Source organism: Moschus berezovskii, chromosome 4 (assembly GCF_049115385.1).
Source record: "Moschus berezovskii isolate FMDL1 chromosome 4, NW_MosBer_1.0, whole genome shotgun sequence".
Lineage (NCBI taxonomy): Eukaryota > Metazoa > Chordata > Mammalia > Artiodactyla > Moschidae > Moschus > Moschus berezovskii.
In genome coordinates, this window is record NC_142463.1 from 121,900,851 (window position 1) to 121,921,297 (window position 20,447).

Below are 20,447 nucleotides of genomic sequence, written 5' to 3' on the forward strand. Positions count from 1 at the left end.
GACTGAGAACAGCACAGAGAGGGGAAAGAGGAAAAGGGGGAACAATCCAGCAGCTTTAAATTTAAAAGAAACAAGGGCCTTCCTGGTGGTCCAGTGGTTAAGACTCTGTGCTCCCAATTCAGGGGGCACAGGTTCCATCCCTGGTCAGGGAACTAGACCCCACATGAGGCAGCTAAGACCCCATGCAGCCAAAAAAAAAATTTTTTAAGAAAGAATATACTGTCTTTAAAAGTTAGCTCCATTGCTAAAAAATTATCACCATACTAAACAGGATCACACATACACAAACTCTGCCCCTTGAAATGAAAGTTAAGGCTTTGTTTCTGTTCAAATTTCCTTAAGGCAATTAATAGATCCACATGACTCATAAGACTTCTCCTATTTTCCCATCTCAGGAGCTCAATTTGGTTGTATATTTTGAGAAAAGGAGATTAAAAGAAGGAATTGAAGAGTAAAAGCAGACCAAGAACTGATATCCCAAGCCTAGTAAAAATCTAGAGCATTTCATAGCCAATGTTTGTCTCTAAAATCACAAATAATGAGGAATTCCCTGGTGGTCCAGTGGTTAGGACCTCATGCTTTCACTGCTGGGTTCCAGGTTCAATCTTTGGTAAGGGAACTAAGTAAGATCCTACATCCTGTGCGGTGCAGCCAAAAAAGTAAATATAATAAATTAAAAAATAAGATCTCAATTTAAAATAAAGTGAATATCATAACCATATTGAAGGGGGTGGAGAAGGAAGAACCGATCCATTAATTTCTGAACACAGATTTTAACTATATACCCTTAGGCTAAAACCAAAAAGAACTATAGAAAGAAGGTTGCAAGCTAGTTCAGTTCAGTTCAGTTCAGTCGCTCAGTCGTGTCCGACTCTCCGCGACCCCATGAATCACAGCACGCCAGGCCTCCCTGTCCATCACCAACTCTCGGAGAATGGATGCTAAATGTTTCACTATCAGAGAAGGAAACTATGAACATGGAAGGGAGGAGGCTAAAATAAACCTTGTAACACTGGAATGACTGGAAATATCTGTATAAACTTATAGTTATTAATACAGACATATAAATAGATATGTGTGCGCATACATACACATATGCCAAATATCAGTATGTATTTCCTGGCTCTGGACTTTGGGAAGACACAGAAGCAATAATACTCCAGCAGAAACAAGGACATCTGGCACCCAGATCTTCATTTCTAAAAACCATTTTCCATTAAATCGAATCAAGTCTTCTTAGAGAAATAGCTCATCCCAGAGTTCCACCACAGAAAGCACAAGATGTGTTTACAACACCTTGCTATGCCGGGAAGTAAAACTGTGCTCGAAGAATAATGGGACATACCAAAAAGTCACAGAGAGAGGCTCCCGCGAGCAGAGCCTTCAATTATTTGAGCATCAAAATAAATAATAACAATAACTCACAGACTGAGGGAAGAATCCATGGGTTCATGCTGATAAAAGTAAACTAGGGAGACGGGGAAAAAGTTCTTTCTTGCAATAGGCAGTAAACTAAATAAATGTCGAAGGAGTAACAGAATTGGAAAATCACCACTTGGTGACCACCAGAAAAAAATGTTCTAGAGAACATCAAAGGGCACTAAAACTAGTTTGATAAGGAACAAGGCAGTCTCACTTGATCTCCTACAAGACACTCATTAACCTCAAAGGAAAAAACAGCAACTTCACTGTAAAGACCCACCCTAAGTGGGTGGTCAAAGTCAACGACACCACTGTAAAATACCATTTTTTTGTGGTGTTTTGCCAAAAATCCATAAACTAAATCCAATTAAAAAAAACCAAAACCTAAACAGACCCAAAATGAGGAACATTTTACAAACTAAATGGGTTAATTCTTCTAAAATGTCAAGGTACTGAAAGATCAGAATGATTTTAGAAGTATTCCAGATTAAATGAGATTAAAGAGACACCACGAGTAAATGCAACACATGTTCCTGGATTAGATCTTGAACCAGAAAAAAAGAAGCTGTTTCTAAAAGGACATTAGTCAAACAAATGCAGAAATCTGAGTAAGGGTTATGACTGAATAACAGTACTACACTAACACCAAGTTACGGATTCTACTAACCATCTTGTGCTTATTTAAGAGAAGGCAATAGGCTTCCCTGGTGGCTCAGATGGTAAAGCGTCTTTTTGCAATTGAAGGGGACCCAGGTTTGATCCCTGGGTTGGGAAGATCCCCTGGAGAAGGAAATGGCAGCCCACTCCGGTATTCTTGCCTGGAAAATCCCATGGACAGAGGAGCCTGGCCGACTACAGTCCATGGGGTCGCAAAGAGTCAGACACGACTGAGCGACTTCACTTTCACTTTTTTTTGAGAAATACACATATGAATGGAGAGGTTAGGGATCTTCTGTCTGCAACTTTCAAACAGTTCAGAAAAATATAGCAATATGCATGTACAAACAGTAAGTGAAAAGTGAAAGTGTTAGCTGCTCGCTTGTGTCCAATTCTTTGCAACCCCAGGGACTACAGCCCACAAGGCTCCTCTGTCCATGGCATTCTCCGGGCAAGAGTACTAGAGTGGGTTGCCATTCCCTTGTCCAGGGGGTCTTCCTGACCCAGGGATTGAACCCAGGTCTCCTGTATTGCAGGCAGATTCTTTACTGTCTGAGCCATCAGGGAAACCCATGCAAAGACAGACAGGATGGTAAATGTGATAAAATGTTAACATTGAAGAACCTGGTTCAAAGGTATATGAGAATTCTTTATATTATCTGTGCAACTTTTCAGTCTGAAATTATTTCAAAATAACAAGCTTTAAAACACACTGTGGGAGGGAATATATGTATACCTATGGCTGATTCATGTTGAGATTTGACAGAAGACAACAAAATTCTGTAAAGCAATTATCCTTCAAATTAAAAAAAAAAAAAAAAACATGCGTGACATGCAAGGTGAAGGCTCCCTCTTCACCTCTTTCAGGGTCAGGCACACACCTCGCCTTGAGTAAGGAAGTTGGCCATCAGCGCCCCCTTTACAGCGTTCTTCATGTCACAGTCTGAGAAGATGATCAGTGGAGACTTGCCTCCAAGTTCCAGCGTGACAGGTTTGATTCCTTTAGCAGACATCTCCATGATCTTACAGAACAAGAACACAAGCATCAGAAGTTTAACACCAACGAGATTACATGCTAGGTTAACCCGACCATGACCCGGAAGTCATGCTGAACTACGTGTGACCTGCAGCCTTGTTCTCAATATACTCTGTCCTTAGTCGACTTGAAGCAGTCTCTTCCAGAACACTGAAGAGAATCTACAGAATTGCACTTGATATTCTTAAGAGGGAGTTCATTTAAAACAACCTGTCAATTCATCTGTCATGGGCAGAAATTCTTTTGTATTGCTGTAACTGTGTTCCAGGCTGACAGAACTCAGAGCACAAATTAAGGTCAAAACGATGAGTCTGAACAAACGGGGGAAATACCCTTTATTCAGAGGTGGCAGCTACAGGTGAAGTAAGTCACCGAAGAGTACAAGTGGCAGCCCAGGGTCCGACCCCACAGGCACAGGCAGAAGACGACTCCCGTCCCCAGCGGGCCTGACACACGGAGCTGCTCTAACTGCTCCTCACACTGCTCAAGTGCACCTCAGAGCTTGGCCCAATAATCCGTACAGCCTCCCTGCCAAAACAAGCCAGGTAAAATCAGAGGCTAAGCCTCCAGCACACGCTCTGGGGCGGCCTGCCACAGCCACGTCGAGATGTCGTAACCAGACGCCCCTATGTTTCGTCCTCACCTTTGAGCCGGTGGGCACGCTTCCAGTGAAGGAGACTTTGGCCACATCACGATGCTGACACAGGAACTGGCCTGTGGCGGCCCCTCCTTGCACCACGTTGAAGAGCCCAGGAGGGACTCCAGCCTCAGTATAGATTTCAGCCAGCAGCAACACGGACACGGGCGTGAAGGGAGAAGGTTTAAAGACCATGGCGTTACCTGCATTACCGAGACACAAGTACAGAAAGGTTTTTTAAGACTGGAGATCCTCTGAAGGCGGGACAAGGAGGACACATCAAGAACAGCTCCAACTGAGAAGCGCTCTATGACACCCCTTACATGCGGAATCTAAAAAGAAGTGATACAAATGAACTTATTTATAAAATAACAGATACAGACTCACAGGCTTGGAAAACTACCTTATGGCTGCCAGTGGGGAAGGACGGAGGGAAGGGATGGTTAGGGAGTCTGGGATGCACGTGTACACACTGCTATGTTTCAGATGGGTCACCGACAAGGAACCACTGCAGAGCACAGGGGACTCTGCTCAACGTTATGTGGCGGCTGCGTGGGAGGGGAGTTTAGGGAGAGTGGATACACGTTTATGTGATTGGCTGAGTCCCTTCTCTGTCCACCTGAGACTACCACAACATCGTTAATCAGCTATATGCAATATAAAATTTAAAAAACCTCTGATTGTTTCCTGTTCCCCATCAAATGCTAGGCCAGAAAGTATTACTGAGTGAACCTCTCTGGTTCTTCCCTCCTCAGCTTCTCTCATGAAGCAACCAAGCCACATACTTGCAATGTCTCAACCGGTAACACCTTATATACCGACAGCTTTTCACATATATTAACCTCATTTAACATTTGCAACAGCAATGTGAAGTAGGTATGATTAGACCCATTTTATACAAGCTGAAACTGAAGATAAGAAGGGTTAACTACTTTAATGAGAGGCCGCAAGGCTAGTAACTTAATTCTATTTCTCCTCCATCACAGAGAAATGTGCAAAACGAACACGAAGCAGCAATAAGAAAAAAGCTGCATTTCAATACAATGCCTTAATACTAGAGCTCTTTTAACCTGAGAGTTTTTTCTAAGACATAATGTCTTCTTTCCCCACAGATTCTTCTCTTTAAATAGTGTAAGAAATCTTTTTGTTAATCAACCAAAGCTTCTCTAATGGAAATCCTGTCTTTCATTTCTCTTAAGACACAAATGAAGAAGATCATCTTCTGCTTCCTAAATGAAGTCAAACTCCCAAGTGCTACCTGCTACACAGAAATTGATGCTCAGAATTCTTGTCCATAAAGGAAGAGAACTTACAAGTAGCGCAAATCTAATTCATTTGACAGGAAAAAAAAAAATAATAAAATTTCCAAGACCAAAATTAACTTTCTTCCTTCCCATAAATAAAAACGGGAATAATGTATAACCTCAAAGCTCCCTAGGGGGCAGGGCAGGGGTGAAATCATTCCAGGGAGAAAGGGTAGCTCACAGGCGGAAGAATAATCCATTCTTACCACAAGCCAGAGCTGGAGCCGACTTCCAGCAGGCGATCTGAAAGGGGTAGTTCCACGCTCCTATTCCAACACACACCCCTAGCGGTTCCCTTCTGGTGTAACCGAAGGATCCACCCGGGAGCTGGATGTGTTCGCCTAAGGAGACAAAGAGGGTAGAGAACAGCGTAGGGCCGCCTGTCCCAAGAGCGCACCAGCGCCAGGGCTCACTCTGGATCCAGTCAGACCACCCAGCTCTCATCCCCCAGCCACTGGGCTCACCGTGCCTCTGGTCTTGTTCATTATTCTTACACTGCTTTTGCATGTTCTCTCCACATAAAGAATCCTTATTATCCTTCAAGCTAACGTGCATTCAACTCAAGATAATCCTCTAAAAACTGACCAAGCATCCACTACATGACTCAGATGAAATGGAACAGAAATGGGGACAGACTTGGGTGCTCAACAGTCCCAGGACCCTGAACCTCAGCCTGCTCACCCCACTGGCCTCCTGAGCTGGGCCAGCCCAGCCAACATGTGAACCAATGGGCACTTCCTAGACAGTAAACGAAAACTTTTTGCTGAGTAAGTAAAACTAATAAATATGATGCACTCACTGAGTCTTGCAAGAACTGGTTTTTCCACAACCTTGTCTACACCTCAGCTACAAGGTTAGGTGCTTTATATATTGGGTTGGGCAAAAAGTCTGTTCAGGTTTTTCCATACAATGTTATGGAAAAACTACAACCCAATACATCATCTCATCTAATCCTTCTAATAACCAATAAGATAGGAACGATCTCCCGTGTAAATAAAGATAAAGTAATTCTCAGTGACACCCAAGGAGAGAGTGTTAAGTCCAAGACTGTAACTCAGGTCTGTCTGAAATCCAAAATCTGCAACCTTCTTCACCAGGCTCTGGTCCCCTGCTTCCTTTAAGCTGGTCACAGAAGGCCAGGTGTGGGCTTACCGGCCATGGATCCCGCCAAGCCTGCATAGTACTCCAGGCACTGCCAGGAAGTGTCAATGTCCCAGCGGGCCTCAAAGATGGACTTGCCATTGTTGATAGTCTCCAGAGTGGCGATTTCATCCTTCCGTTCCTTTGGGCAAAACAAAGGACTAGACTGAAGACAAATTACCATATACCTCAACATATTCAACAATCAAAACAGAATACATTGCCTAATTTTAAAAACAGAAACAGCTTGAGCTTCCAACAAAAAGGGATGGCCGTGACATCTGGAAGAGATGAAAGCTGTTGCTAAACAGTACCCTGTTCTCCCCATCAAGTAACTGTCACAGATGTAAGACAACATCTCGTTCCCAGACTAGTTAGAAAAGGGGTGTTCTGAGAAGCATTATGTATGTACAGCTGCACAAATACGTACAGATATTTGTGCATGAGGTTTCCCTGGGGGCTCAGTCAGGAAAGAATCTGCCTGCAATGCAGGACACCCGAGTTCCATCCCTGGGTCAGGAGAAGCGAATGGAAACCCACTCCAATATTCTTGCCTGGAGCATTCCATGGACAGAGGAGCCTGGAGGACTGCAGTCCATGGGATCACAAAGAGTCGGACAAGACTAAGCGACTAACACACCGCATGTATACAGGAAGAACAAAGAGTCCTTAGGAAAACTGTACAGAACAGCCAAATACACATCAACACACATGGGTTTAATTCACCCAAAGAAATGCAGCATGCCAAAATCACAGGTAAGTATTTTCCAATGCTCATTACTCATCAATTGTCTTTTCAAATTCTGTTCCCAGATGTCGTTTACACAACTTAAAGGTACTACAGATGGCCCAAAAATGAACAAAAAGATTTTGGAAATCAGACCTGAAAAATTAAGGTCCCCAAAGGAGAGGAAAAACTTGAATATGGGGGTTTCCCTGGTGGCTCAGTGGTTGCTACAAAAGTAACTGCAATTTTGGACCGTGCATTTTAAGTCATTATAACTATGCTCAAATACACCTTTATTATTCAAAACAGGAACCATGACAATCAACACATTTTTGCCAACAAGAAATAAGTTTGTTTATTCTTGTAGCATAAAAATCCATGCTTCAGAATTCGACTCCTGGAAAGCATTTTCCCTGCAAAAAGTTGTCAAGATGCTTGAAGAAGTGGTTGTCAGTTGGCAAGAGGTCAGGTGGAATATGGCAGATGAAGCATAACTTTGTAGCCCAATTCTCTCAACTTCTGAAGCTTGCACAATGTGCAGCCGGGCACTGTCGTGGAGAACTGGGCCCTTTCTGCTGACCGATACCAGCTGCAGGCACTGCAGTTTTCAGTGTATCTCATCAATTTGCTGGGCATACTTCTCAGATGTAATGGTTTTGCCAGGATTTAGAAAGCTATAGTGGATCAGACTGGCAGCAGGCCACCTAACAATGACCACGACCTTTTTTTGGTGCAAGTTTGGCTTTGGGAAGTGCTCTGGAGCTTCTTCTCAGTCCAACTACTGTGCTGGTTGTCGTTGGTTGTCATATAAAATCCACTTTTCATCGCACATCACATCCTGATCAAGAAATGGTTTGTTGTTGCACAGAATATGGGAGGACAGCACTTCAAAACGACAATTTTTAAATTTTTGGTCAGCTCATGAGGCACCCACTCATCAAGTGTTTTCACCTTTCCAATTTGCTTCAAACGCCAAATGATCACAGAATGATCATCTTGGAGTTCTTGCGCAATTTCTCATGTAGTTGTAAGAGGATCAGCTTCGATAGTGGGTCTTAGTTGGTCATTGCCAACTTCTGAGAGCCGGCCACCACGCTCCTCATTCTCAAGACTCTCGCTTCCTTTGCAAAACCTCTTGAACCACCACTGCACTGTATATTCATTAGCAGTTCCTAGGCCAAACACGTTGCTGCAAGTTGTCTCCACTCCTTTATGACCCATTTTGAACTCTAATAAAAAAGTCACTCGAATTTGCTTTTTGTCTAACATCATTTCTATAGTCTAAAATAAATATAAAATAAATGGCAAGCAATAAGTCATTAGCAAAAAAATAAAACACAAAGAGAGGAATGCACATTAAAATGATATCTAACATAACCACATTTAAGAATGTAATCCAGGATCAAATGGCAAAGTTCAACAATGCAAAACTGCAATTACTTTTGCACCAACCTGTGTCTCCTAGACACAGGTTCGATCCCTGATCTGGGAAGACGCCACATGCCATGAAGCAATTAAGCCTACATGCCACAACTATTGACCTATGGTCTACAGCTGGGGAGCTGGAAGCCCATGCGCTCTAGAGCCCATGCTCTGCAACGAGAGAAGCCCCTGAAACGAGAAGACTACACGCTGCAACACAGAGCAGCCCTGCTCACCGCAACTAGAGCAAAGTCCTCATGGCGACAAAGGCGCAGCACAGCCGAAAGGAAATAAAACCATTCAGAAAGGCTGAATATGTGAGAAATAGGTATTTGCTATTACAGATCCAATTTTAATTAAAAAAACAATGTGGTCAAAATCTGTACATAAAACATGAATTGAACAATCGACAAGGAAGATGCATCTCTTACTAAAACTGACAATCAGTATGGCTGACCAGAAGCAAAATGAAATGGCAACAGAAGTTAACACAAGTGTCTAACACAAGAGCTTCTAAGCACAGGCCTCAGAAAGCATGGAAGGAAGGGATATAGGAAACGGCACTTTGAGAATGATAACTGGACATGGTCTATTTCTACAGAGACCAGAGGTATGAAATGCTTTGATTCGCTCATTCCACATTTGTTGGATTCCAAAAAAGATGACAGAGTAGGACCTGAGCTCAGCTCCTCTCATGAAAACACCAAAATCACAACCAACTCCTGAACAGCCATCAACAAGAAAGACCAGAACCTACCAAAAAAGCTATTCTGCATCCAAAGACAAAGCAGAAGTCAGCTGGGGGGTGGGGGCAGCACACTGGTAATCTAGTCAAATCCCATACTCACCAGGTAGGTGACCCACCAATTGGAAAATATATTGCAGAGGTTCTCCCACAGGAGTAAGAGTTCTGAGCCCTATGTCAGGCACCCCAGCCTGGAAGACTGGCATCAGGAGGAGGAGCCCCCAGAGCATTTGGCTTTGAAGACCAGCGGGTCTTAATTACAGGGACTCCACAGGAATGGAAAAGACAAAATCTTCACTCTTGGAGGACGCACAGAAGATCTCATGCACATCAGAACCCAAGGAAGAAGCAGCGAGCAACTCCACAGGATCCGGGGTCAGGCCTACCTGCTGGTCTTTGAGTGTCTCCTGAGAAGGTGGAGGGTGGCTGGCTTCGGTTTACAGTGGGGACGAGCACATGAGTGGCAGAGGTACCACAGAATACTCACTGGCATGAGCTCTCCTGAAGGCTGATATTTTGGCACCAAGACCTGGCTCCCCCAACAGCCTGTAGGCCCCAGTACTGGGATGCCTCGGGCCAAACAACCCACAGGGCGGAAACACAGCCTCATCCATCAGCAGACAGGCTGCCTAAAGTCTTCCTGAGCCTAAAGCCACCTCCAGACACATCACTTGACACGGCCCTGCCCACCAGAGGGCTAAGACCCAGACCCACCCACCAGGAGGCAGGAACCAGCCCCTCCCTCCAGGAAGCCTGCACAAGCCTCTAAACCAGCCTCATCCATGAGGCGGCAGATACCAGGAACAAGAGGAACAACTCCCCTGTGGCCTGCAGGATGGAGACACACAGTCTAACACACAGTTAGACAAAGGAGACAGCAGAGAAATATGCTCCAGATGAAGCAACAGGAGACAACCCCAGAGCAACAACCAAGTGGAATGGAGCTAGACAATCATTTCACACTGTTTACTAAGAAAAAGGACAGATCCAGTCTCTTCCTTCAAGGAGCTCACTTCTTAAAAAGGAAGTTCAGTTCAGTTGCTCAGTTGTGTCCGACTCTTTGCAACCCCATGAATCACAGCACGCCAGGCCTCCCTGTCTATCACCAACTCCCGGAGTTCACTCAAAGTCATGTCCATCGAGTCGGTGATGCCATCCGGCCATCTCATCCTCTGTCGTCCCCTTCTCCTCCCGCCCCCAATCCCTCCCAGCATCAGAGTCTTTTCCAGTGAGTCAACTCGTCGCATGAGGTGGCCAAAGTATTGCACTTTCAGCTTTAGCATCAGTCCTTTCAATGAACACCCAAGATTGATTTCCCCCAGAATGGACTGGTTGGATCTCCTTGCAGTCCAAGAGATTCTCAAGAGTCTTCTCCAACACCACAGTTCAAAAGCATCAATTCTTCAGCGATCAGCCTTCTTCACAGTCCAACTCTCACATCCATACATGACCACGGGAAAAACCATTGCCTTGACTAGACGGACCTTTGTTGGCAAAGTAACGTCTCTGCTTTTTAGTAAGCGTCTTTTAATTTCATGGCTGCAATCAGCATCTGCAGTGATTTTGGAGCCCAAAAAAATAAAAGTCTGACACTGTTTCCACTGTTTCCTCATCTATTTCCCATGAAGTGATGGGACCAGATGCCATGATCTTTGTTTTCTGAATGTTGAGCTTCAAGCCAACGTTCTAAACAAATTCTGCAATTACTGAACAGACATGTTTCTTCAGAAAGGATGATTTGTTTACAGCCAAACATAGTCTAAATTAAACTGCCTTTCAAAAACAACAATTTACCTTCTCTTTCCTGATCTAACTCACCAAAACAACTTTTTAACAATTGTTTCCCAGTTACTGAGACTGGAAAGAGGGTACCTAGGAAGACAACAAGCCATCAGTTCCGATGTAACAGTTCTTCAGCCATGTGTAAATCTTCCCACTTCTTGGATGTGTTGAGTATGATCAATGTAAAACACATTTTCAAAAGGCATGATCAACCATAAGTGACTTAAACTTCATTTCTAGAATGCAAGAGGGGAACTAGGCCCTAAAGAGGAAGTAGGTACCAGTTCACTAATCAACATAAACACACTGATGAAGTCAGTATGTTACACTTCAAGCACATGAAGAAATATTAAACTGACAAAAGTGAAATGCTGTTGTCTTCCACTTTAATACAAGCATAAACAGACAGGAAGTAACCTGTGACTATTGCTGAAAAGCCCTGGAATATTTACTAAGAAAGGAAGTTTCATTTTTTTTTTTTTTTGGTAAAGAATGGACAGGCAATTAGTTTTGAGGACAGTTTCAAGGTTTCAACTCAAAGAGAAAATTCAGTCTATTGGCTGGTTTTTTGAAATTTTTCTTGTCTTCTTCCAGCATCCTCTATCCTCATGCAAAAGGTTATTTCTAAAAAGCCATTGCAGGGCCTTCTGATGTACCTTACAAGGATCATAAAAAAGACGCTGATGAAAACTACCAAGCAGTCCAAGTGAATCTCTAATACTTAATACTGCATTCAGGGAAATGGGATTCCTTTACCCTCCTGGGATAAGGAGGGCAGAAGGGGAAGGGGAAAACAATGTAAGTTTCCTACCCCTATTAGGAACAAGAGCCACCATAAAGCAAAACTGTCCACCAGGACAACGCACTGCTATAAGCATCTCTTGGGAAACAGGTGCTTCATATCTACCCCCATCCTTCTCTCAGCCACCCCGCCTCTCATGTGACCTGACCATGGGTCCACTGGATGAAAGGGAAGACGAAAAGCCCCATCCCCCTCCTTCATTTCAAACTGTGAAGCAAGCCTAGTGTCTAGCTTTTTATAAGAGAACCGCATGAGAAAGACATACCCGTTAAACCCTAATAAGCCTGAGCCCCAGCTTTCTTCAAGAGGCAGAGCTGAGCAACGGTGGCTGAAGGCAAGTACATAATCTACACACACAATCTTTTCTATATGTAAATAGTGGCAAAATACATTACAGTTTCAAAATACATTTTCTCTCTCCTTTTAAAGCCAAATGTCAGCTACTTTCCTAAGGAGGCTCCAACCTAGAAATGATTGGTGCCTGCCATTAAGATCTTTATAATTTGACAAAAAGCATGAAAAGATTCAAAGTGAAAAGGGAAAGGTAAGACTCATACACACGCCAAAAAGTGCTCCTTTCACCAGGAGTCCACCGGCGTCCAGCTGCGACAGAGTAAGAAGGGCCAGACTTAGGCTCCATCTTTAAGCAACCGGAAACACCAGATAAAATACACAAAGCAACAATGTTTACAAAACAACAGTTTTCACACACTGGACATTGGACAGCTCAGGACAGTGATCCCTGAGAGAAGGAAACAAACGAGGTGAGCCTTATGTGTGTTCCTGCCTGCTGCCTGGAAAGAGTCTCTATCAGAGAGCCAGTAAGGCCGCTCCGGTTCCCAGTGCCTCCCCACGCCGCACCCCCTCCCAGCTTCCCACACCCGCCAAACTTGATGTGACCCCCCACCCCGCCGCAGCGGCTGCCCCTCTCACCACCACCCCGCCCCGCGCCCCACCCCACCCCCGCACCATGAGCAACCTGAAGCCGGACGGCGAGCACAGCACCGGCGCGGGCACGGGCTCTGGCGGCACCCTGGAGGAGGCGGTCCAGACACTGTTTGTCAGTGGGCTCCCTGTGGATATTAAACCCAGAGAGCTCTACCTGCTCTTCAGGCCGTTCAAAGAGTATGAAGGGTCCCTGATCAAGCTCACATCAAGACAGCCTGTTGGTTTTGTGATCTTTGACAGCCGGGCAGGAGCAGCCAAGAACGCAATGAACAGTATTCGCTTTGATTCTGAGAACCCGCAGACCCTGAGGCTGCTGCTGCTGCTGCTAAGTCGCTTCAGTCGTGTCCGACTCTGTGCGACCCCACAGACGGCAGCCCACCAGGCTCCCCCGTCCCTGGGATTCTCCAGGCAAGAACACCGGAGTGGGCTGCCATTGCCAAAGCCAACACCAAGATGGCCAAGAACAAGCTAATGGCTACACCAAATCCCACCAATGCTCACCCCACCCTCGGAACACACTTCATCGCACGGGACCCCTATGACCTGATGGGGGCCGCTCTGATCCCCGCATCCCCCGAGGCCTGGGCCCCCTACCCTCTGTACACTACAGAGCTGACCCCAGCCATCTCACATACTGTGTTCACCTACCCAGCTGCCACTGCTGCTGCCGCTGCCCTGCATGCTCAGGTGCGCTGGTACCCTTCCTCTGATACCACCCAGCCAGGATGGAAATATCGGCAGTTCTGTTAGTTCTTCAGTCTTGTCACCACAGCTCGAGGCCCCCGACCCATGGGAGAGGAAGCTGCCCTTAGCACCCCCCCTGCCCCCAGGTGGCCCTGCAGAGCTGTTGCTGCTGCCCTCCAAAGACTGTGAATTTTAAGCCTGACTCAGTGGACTGTTTTCCTTCCTCTCTTCCTCTTCAGCGCTGTCCTGCCCCACAGCCCCACTCCAAGGCCTCACGGCTGGATTCAAGGGTCTTCTCGCTGGGACCCCTAGGCCCAACGGGGAGGCCTCCCTGGGGACTGAGCAAGGCCCGACCTCCAGTCCAAATCTGCTTCTGTAGCCCCACCTCAGAGACACAAGGCTTTTAATTTTGCATGTTTTCTGGCATGAATTAAGACACTTAAACTTGTGTATATGTGAGTGTACAGTTTGTTCTCACATTGTGTCACCATGGCAACAAGACCTGCCCACTAACAGTTCATCATTCCAGGTCCCTCTCCCCACACCCCTGCCCTGCACCTACCCTGCTTCAGTGAGGACCAAGCCCCGCAGCCAGTTCCACCCAGTGGCTGGCACCCCAACACCACCACCACTACCCCACTCACTTCCAGGCTGAACAGGAAGGACCACCTTCAAATCAGGGTCCTCTGTTTCCTCCTCCTCAGATGGGCCAACAACCATTAAGAAAATGCTTTCTCTACCCATTTTGCTTACCTCTCCCCGGCGCACCAACCCTGCCATGGCTCCTTATTCTTTCCAAACTTTGAAACCAACCAAAAAAGTGAAAGTATTTTTGTACCCTGTGTAACAAGATATTTAAGCAACATAAAGGATTTTTTCGTGAAAAAAAGAAAAAAGAGAGAGCCAGTAAGAGGGCATTAGGTTCGGCCCAACAGATCCTCTGAGTTAAGGAAACAGTTGTGAGTTCAAGGACTACGTGATGGCTACAGTATGCACCCTAGGGACAGGAGAGAAGGGAGCTGCACAGAAGACTCCCAGAGATCCCCTTTAAGTCTTCATCTGAGAACTGGTCAGTGTGAGGACACTACCCAAGGCTAGGAAAAAACTAACCAAGAAGGTGAAAAGCAAAAACAAAATCCCCAGGACTCACACAGGGGCCTAAATAGCTCATGTCCCACCAGCCATGATAAGGGAAACCTCACTCGTACACGGAGCATCCAGCTAGGTGTGCAGAAGGGTGTTCCACAGGGGAAACCAGCCGTTCCGAGCACACCCAACAAAGCACAGAAACAAGCCTCACAAGGAGCAAACCAACTCCAAGTAACTCCACTGTGCCCCAGAACAAAGCTACAAGAATATCCAGCATCCCACACATAAAATTCACAATGTCTAGTGATAACAAATTACTAGACATGCAAAAGATAGGAAAGTTATATAACATTTAACCAGGAGGAAAAAAAAATCAGTCATGCAAAACAGGAAAGTTATATAATACCTAACCAGGAGGAAAAAGTCAGTCAACAGAAACAGATCCAGAACTGGTAGATGTCACAGTTAGTAGATGGGGAAATTAAAAGTTATTATGACTATATTCCATGTGTTCAAGATAGTAGAGGAAAACATAAATATGCTAAGGAACAACATGGAACAACAACAAAAAAGACTCAAGTTGAACTTCTAGAGATCGAAAATACACCAGATGGGATTAACAGCAGATTAGACACCATGGAAGAAAAGGTAGGTGAACTGTACGCCTAACAATGGAGATTACCCAAAATGAAACAGAGAGAAAAAACTGGGGGAAAAATGAACAGATCATTATCAGCTGTAGAACAGTTTCAAATAGGCCAAGGTATATGTAATTGGAGGTTCTGAAGAAGAGGAAATAGAAGAGTGGGGGCAGAAGAAATATCTAAAGAAATAATAGCCATAATTTTTCCAAATTTAACTATATATGTACAAATTCAAGAGAAACTCCAAACAAGAGAAATATAAAGAAAACTGCATCAAAAGACAATGAACTTGTTTAAAACTGGTGATAAGAAGAAAATCTTAAAAGCAGCCAGAGAGGTAAAAAATATTTAATAGAGGGGAACAAAAATAAGAATGACAGCAGACTTCTCTTCTGAAACAAAACAAGTCAGAAGACAGCAATGCAATGCCTTTAAAGCACTGAAAGAAAAAACTGTCAGTCTAGAATTATTTATCTAGAATTCTTTTTAAAAATGAAAGCAAGGATATCCCTGGTGGTCCAGTGGTAAAGAATCCACCTGCAGTTCAGGGGATATGGCTTTGATCCCTGGTCCAGGAAGATTCCACATGCCTCGGGGCAACTAAGCCCATGCGCCACTCCAGAGCCCACAAGCTTCGAGTACTGAGATCTAACAACAGCAACTACTGAAGACTGCAAGCCCTAGAGCCCGTGATTTGCAGCACAAGAAACCACTGCAATCAGAAGCCTGCACACTGCAACTACAGGGCAGCCCCTGCCTGCAGCAACTACAGAAAGCCCACACACAGCACAGTCAAAAACAAAAAAATAAAAATTTTAAACTAATATAAATAAATAAATAATGAACGTGAAATAAAGACTTTTCAGATACACAAAAGCTAAAAGAACATCTCTAGCAAATCTGCACTATAAAACATGCTAAGGAAATTTCTTCAAGCCAAAATAAAAATGGTAACATAAAAATCTGGGCCTTTCCAAAGGAATGAAGAACACCAGATACGTTAAAAATGTGAGTAAATGTAAATATTTTTATCTTATAGAAGATAATTGTGTATAGTTTAAAAATGGAAAGGGCAAGGAACTATAGATCATGATTAACTTCAAAAATCACTGAAAGAAAACAACCAATGGCTAAACTGTAGGTTGTGGTCAGAGGGTGGAATCTGTTCAGTAACAGAAGAATTTCAGGTAAAGGTAGATCCAGGGCCTCCCTGGTGGCTCAGAGCTAAAGAATCTGCCTGCCAATGCAGGAGATGCAGGTTTGATCATTAGTCCGGGAAGATCCCCTTGAGAAGGAAATGGCAACCCACCCACTAGAATTCTTGTCTGGGAAATCCCACGGACAGAGAAGCCTGGAGAGCCAAAGTCCATGAGATTGCAAAAAGTCAGACAGGACTTAGTAACTGAACAAAAACAACAACAGCAAAGTTAGATTCAGGGCATGATCATCAGACAAGAGCTTTCGAGAAAGACAGTAATATATTTTTGACCTCAAATATATATAAAATATTAAAGAAAACAGAATGAAGAGTTTAAAGGAAAAGAAAATTAACATTAGATAATCTATTTCAGAGCAAAAAAAAAAAATAGGTGCTACTCAGGATTTTAAAAATAATTTTATAATAATAAAAGAGCCAGTTCTTAAGAAGGTAAAACAACCCAAATGCTTATGCACAAGCAAATTAGAATAATAAATTATCAGTTTTGAGTTACTACTTTTAATCTACCAAATTAAAACTAAATTTTCATAAAATAAAATAACTTGTTGGGAGAAAATTCTCCGGGAATATTTTGACATTACTGCATGGTGCAGGCTTTCTGCAAAGGCCACTGGCAAGCTGACTGAAAAGCAAAGGCCTTGAAAGGCAAAGACAGCATCTCCCTAAAGACTGAGGTCTCTGAAAAGATGTGGAAATATAAAGCTCTCTACTTCCTGTTCTTGGGAGACATCTGCTTACATTCCAGGGTAATAAATCTAGTGATACTTTCCCCCTTAACCTTGGAGATCTGCTCAGTGAGTAACATCTCATTAACCTTAACAAGTAACCTTTCTCCAAAGGAGAGAGTGGGCAATGTGCCCCTTATAAGTTGAGTCTCATAATTCTGGGGTTCCTCTCCTACAATGCAACCCACTGTATGCAACAGGATGGCTCGTACTGCATCACCCCACAGGGACTGGGGCTCAGAAAACTAGTGCTAAGTATTCTGCTATGAGTAATAAACTCTCTTTCTCTCTCTAATCCAGAAAACTTTATGTTTCCTGTCAGAATACCCATATAACCTTGCAAACAGGGCAACTCTCAGACCCCAGTTTCTGACATAACACACTGACAAGGGAAAAAGTCATCACAGCCCTACACTGAGAGACATCCCTGATTTATATTTTGGCGTATATCCTCTAATTTTCTAGTTTTCTGTAAAGACAATCCAGTACTTTTGCCTTTTAAGACTGTAAAAAGCTAAACTATTTCATAAAAGGGGAACAGCAATGAATCCATGAAATCTTCCAGTCAACTAAGGCAGAAAATTAACCTGAAAAAGAAAAGTGAACTTAAGAGTCATCAGAGCAAAGAGTAAAAAGGGAAGAAGTACATATAGCTAAAAAGAAAAGGAGACAAGCTACAAAGGATACATTATCATTACAACAAAGAAGGAGAAGAAAGCCTGCCCAGGGAGATGTCACAAGGAGCCAAGAGCCAGAAAGAAATCACTGAAGGAAAGCTTATTGTGCATATCAAGGCGAGCATATGGAAATGATTTTGGATCTCATCAAAAAGGTATCACTTAATAATTCATCAGTCTAATTGCAAATCATCATCAAAAAAAATCACACAGCAATGCAAGAGGACTTTTCTGGAAGACAGTAAATTCAAAACATACCCTTATTATCCTGGCAGCCTCCAAAAGGATTCGGCAACGCTCCATGCCAGATTTTTGACTCCATATTTTAAAGGCAGCCTTTGCATCTTGAACAGCCAAATTTACTTCCTTTTCTCCTGAACATGTGAAAGTAGTTATCACTCTACCTGTAAATACAGGGAAAGTCAGTGTTAATTTCAAATGTTTCCCACATTATCCATTTTCCTTTTAGTGATCCTCTTCCTGTTTTTAAGTATAGTTTGATTTAGTGACTACCCCTAAAGCAACAGCTTATCTTTTAAAGAATCTAATAAAAGTGGAAGACTTGTCTTCAGAAAAATGTACTGACTGTGTCTCTTGCCCAGCACACCTTGAACTTTGGGATAAGAACTCCTGCTCTCTTCCGTTTTACACTTGGGTTTACTAACGTTAACTTCCTATCAATTATTTCACAGTGCTCCTTAACAATGTTTCAGAATCTCAGAGGTCTTGCAAAATCAAAGTATTCAGTCTCCCGGGTTATGAACTCTGATTTTAAATCACTGGTCTGTGTTCTATGTAAGTCATATAATACTCCTGATACTTGATGAACATGGTTAATAAACAGAGTATCAAGAAAAGATATTCCTAAAAACAAGAAATTTTTTTTCTCAAATATGAGGGAAAAAATCCCAATCTCTCATTTTCTTGTTGTTTTTGTTGTTTAGTTGTGACCCCATGGACTGTAGCCTGCCAGGCTCCTCTGTCCATGGGATTTTCCAGGAAAGAATACTGGAGTGGGTTGCCATTCCCAACTCCAGGGGATCTTCCAGACCCAGTGATTGAACACACATCTCCTACACTGGCAGGTGCATTCTTTACCACTGGGCCACCTCGGAAGCCCATTTCATTTTCTTTTTTCAATCCTATTCCCTACACTGGGCAAAATATGAAATGATCAGTTTTTCTAGACCCAAATCCCAAGGGTTGCGACTGACACCACTAAAAAGAAATCTCTAGGATGTCAGTTAAGGGTTTCCCCTCCCACAAGAACATTTGGGACTGCTTTTTCCAGAGATTTCACAAACCTGTAATTTTTATTATAAATTTGAGTAGCTAATTGATAGAGGCAGTGGCTGAGAATCACACAGCACACACTGTAGGCAGTTAAAATAAAGAGCAATTTTTCTTTCTTTTGTATCAATATGGGAGTGGGAAATCAAGAGGCCTAAAGGAGAGCCTGATGGTGGCTGTGGCCCCTTCCTGCTCTGACAAGTCGCTGCTCTGTGGTTTTCTGTAACTGATCACACCTAAATTCTCCAGTCTCTTGAAATTCAGTTTTATCCGTCTGGGGATACACTATTTGGTTTGCACATTTTTATTTCTCTCCTCGCAAACATTAAACCTAGCAAAACAAAACAAAAATAAAAAACCTCTTCCTCATTTGCTTTGTGATCTTTGGTCTTCCCAGGGCCTGGCACAGTGCTTGGCACACATTAAACACTGGATAAAGCAGAATTTTTCATTTCCCTTTCCCAGCTCTGGTTCGTGTCCGGAAATACTTTTAACACTAGGGCATGGCAACAAAGTAATCATTCACGCTCATTACAACCATCTGTGCATGCTCCTCCATTTTGGCACAAGTATTTCTTTTCACCCTGTCCTTCTAGAACTGTTCTAAGTGCACCGTTGAAGTTACTGAGGTCCTACCTTTAAAATTTAATAATTAACACAAAGACACTACCTTACCCACCGGGGCTCTGTAGACTCTGCTCAGGCGGTTGTGAAATTAACCCTGACCCCTCCGCGCAGCTCACGAGCTGCTCCCCGTTTCTATGACTCCTTCCTGCCCCGGGCCAAAGCTCTCGAGTTTGCGCAGCATCCTTAGCTGCCTACACAGATAACTTTACACCCGACACCATCACTTGCCCGTGCTCAATAAACGTCTGTTCAATGCACTACCCGAAAGTTCAGGAAGTTAGAACAGGTTGCACCCCTGGGGCGGGGGAGCGTCAGTCCGCGGCACAGCCGCGCCCCGACCCTGGCCCCCGCCGCCTCCCTCGACCCAGCCCCAGCGCCTGGTCTCCGACCCGTTACCGGTTGCTGGCTCGAAAGCTTTCTCGGTGCCGGAGGCGTCCACTGGCTGCACGCGGGCCCCGCCGCGGTAATTGAGCGGCTGCGACACGACTAAGGTGCCAGTGCTCATGGCGGCGATCGGAGCAGAAGCAGGCCTGAGGGTGCGGGAAAGCGTAGACAGTGCAGCCAGACCAGATCGGAGAAACATGGGGCGCAGGAGCGGCGGAGAGGGCCAGGGCGGAGGGGCGGGGCCGAGCCGAGGGGAGGGGCGGGGCCACGGGATGGGGCGGGGCCTCGGGGAATCTAGGGGAGGGCCGGGGCCTCTGGATGGGGCGGGGCCTCGGGGAGGCGGGGCCGCGGGTGTCTAGGGGAGGGGCGGGGCCGCGGGAGGGGCGGGGCACGGTGCGGCTCCGCGTGGCGCGCCGGGACTGGAGCTGAGGGGCCTCCGGACAAGGGCCGGGGCGGAGTTTGCAAGATTTTTTAGTGCAGTCAGTT

General features: G+C 44.5%; 2 protein-coding genes across 2 annotated transcripts in view; one reads left to right on the forward strand and one right to left on the reverse strand.

Moving 5' to 3' along the window:
* ALDH9A1 (aldehyde dehydrogenase 9 family member A1) overlaps positions 1 to 20,204 on the reverse strand; it is a 30,595-nt gene extending 10,391 nt beyond the window's left edge. The window contains exons 1-6 of the mRNA XM_055403130.2: positions 19,974 to 20,204; positions 17,919 to 18,064; positions 6,209 to 6,338; positions 5,263 to 5,397; positions 3,759 to 3,955; positions 2,961 to 3,101 (exon numbers count right to left, since the gene is read on the reverse strand). Coding sequence (XP_055259105.2) covers positions 2,961 to 3,101; positions 3,759 to 3,955; positions 5,263 to 5,397; positions 6,209 to 6,338; positions 17,919 to 18,064; positions 19,974 to 20,160 — 936 coding nt within the window. The 5' untranslated portion in view covers positions 20,161 to 20,204. The remainder of the gene's footprint in view (positions 1 to 2,960; positions 3,102 to 3,758; positions 3,956 to 5,262; positions 5,398 to 6,208; positions 6,339 to 17,918; positions 18,065 to 19,973) is intronic.
* On the forward strand, positions 12,645 to 13,563 carry LOC129541306 (RNA-binding protein with multiple splicing 2-like). Its single transcript, XM_055403131.2, has 2 exons — positions 12,645 to 12,934; positions 13,051 to 13,563. The coding sequence occupies exons 1-2, from the start codon at positions 12,645 to 12,647 to the stop codon at positions 13,370 to 13,372; spliced, it is 612 nt and encodes a 203-aa protein (XP_055259106.2). The 3' UTR covers positions 13,373 to 13,563.
* Positions 20,205 to 20,447: the final 243 nt, after the last annotated feature.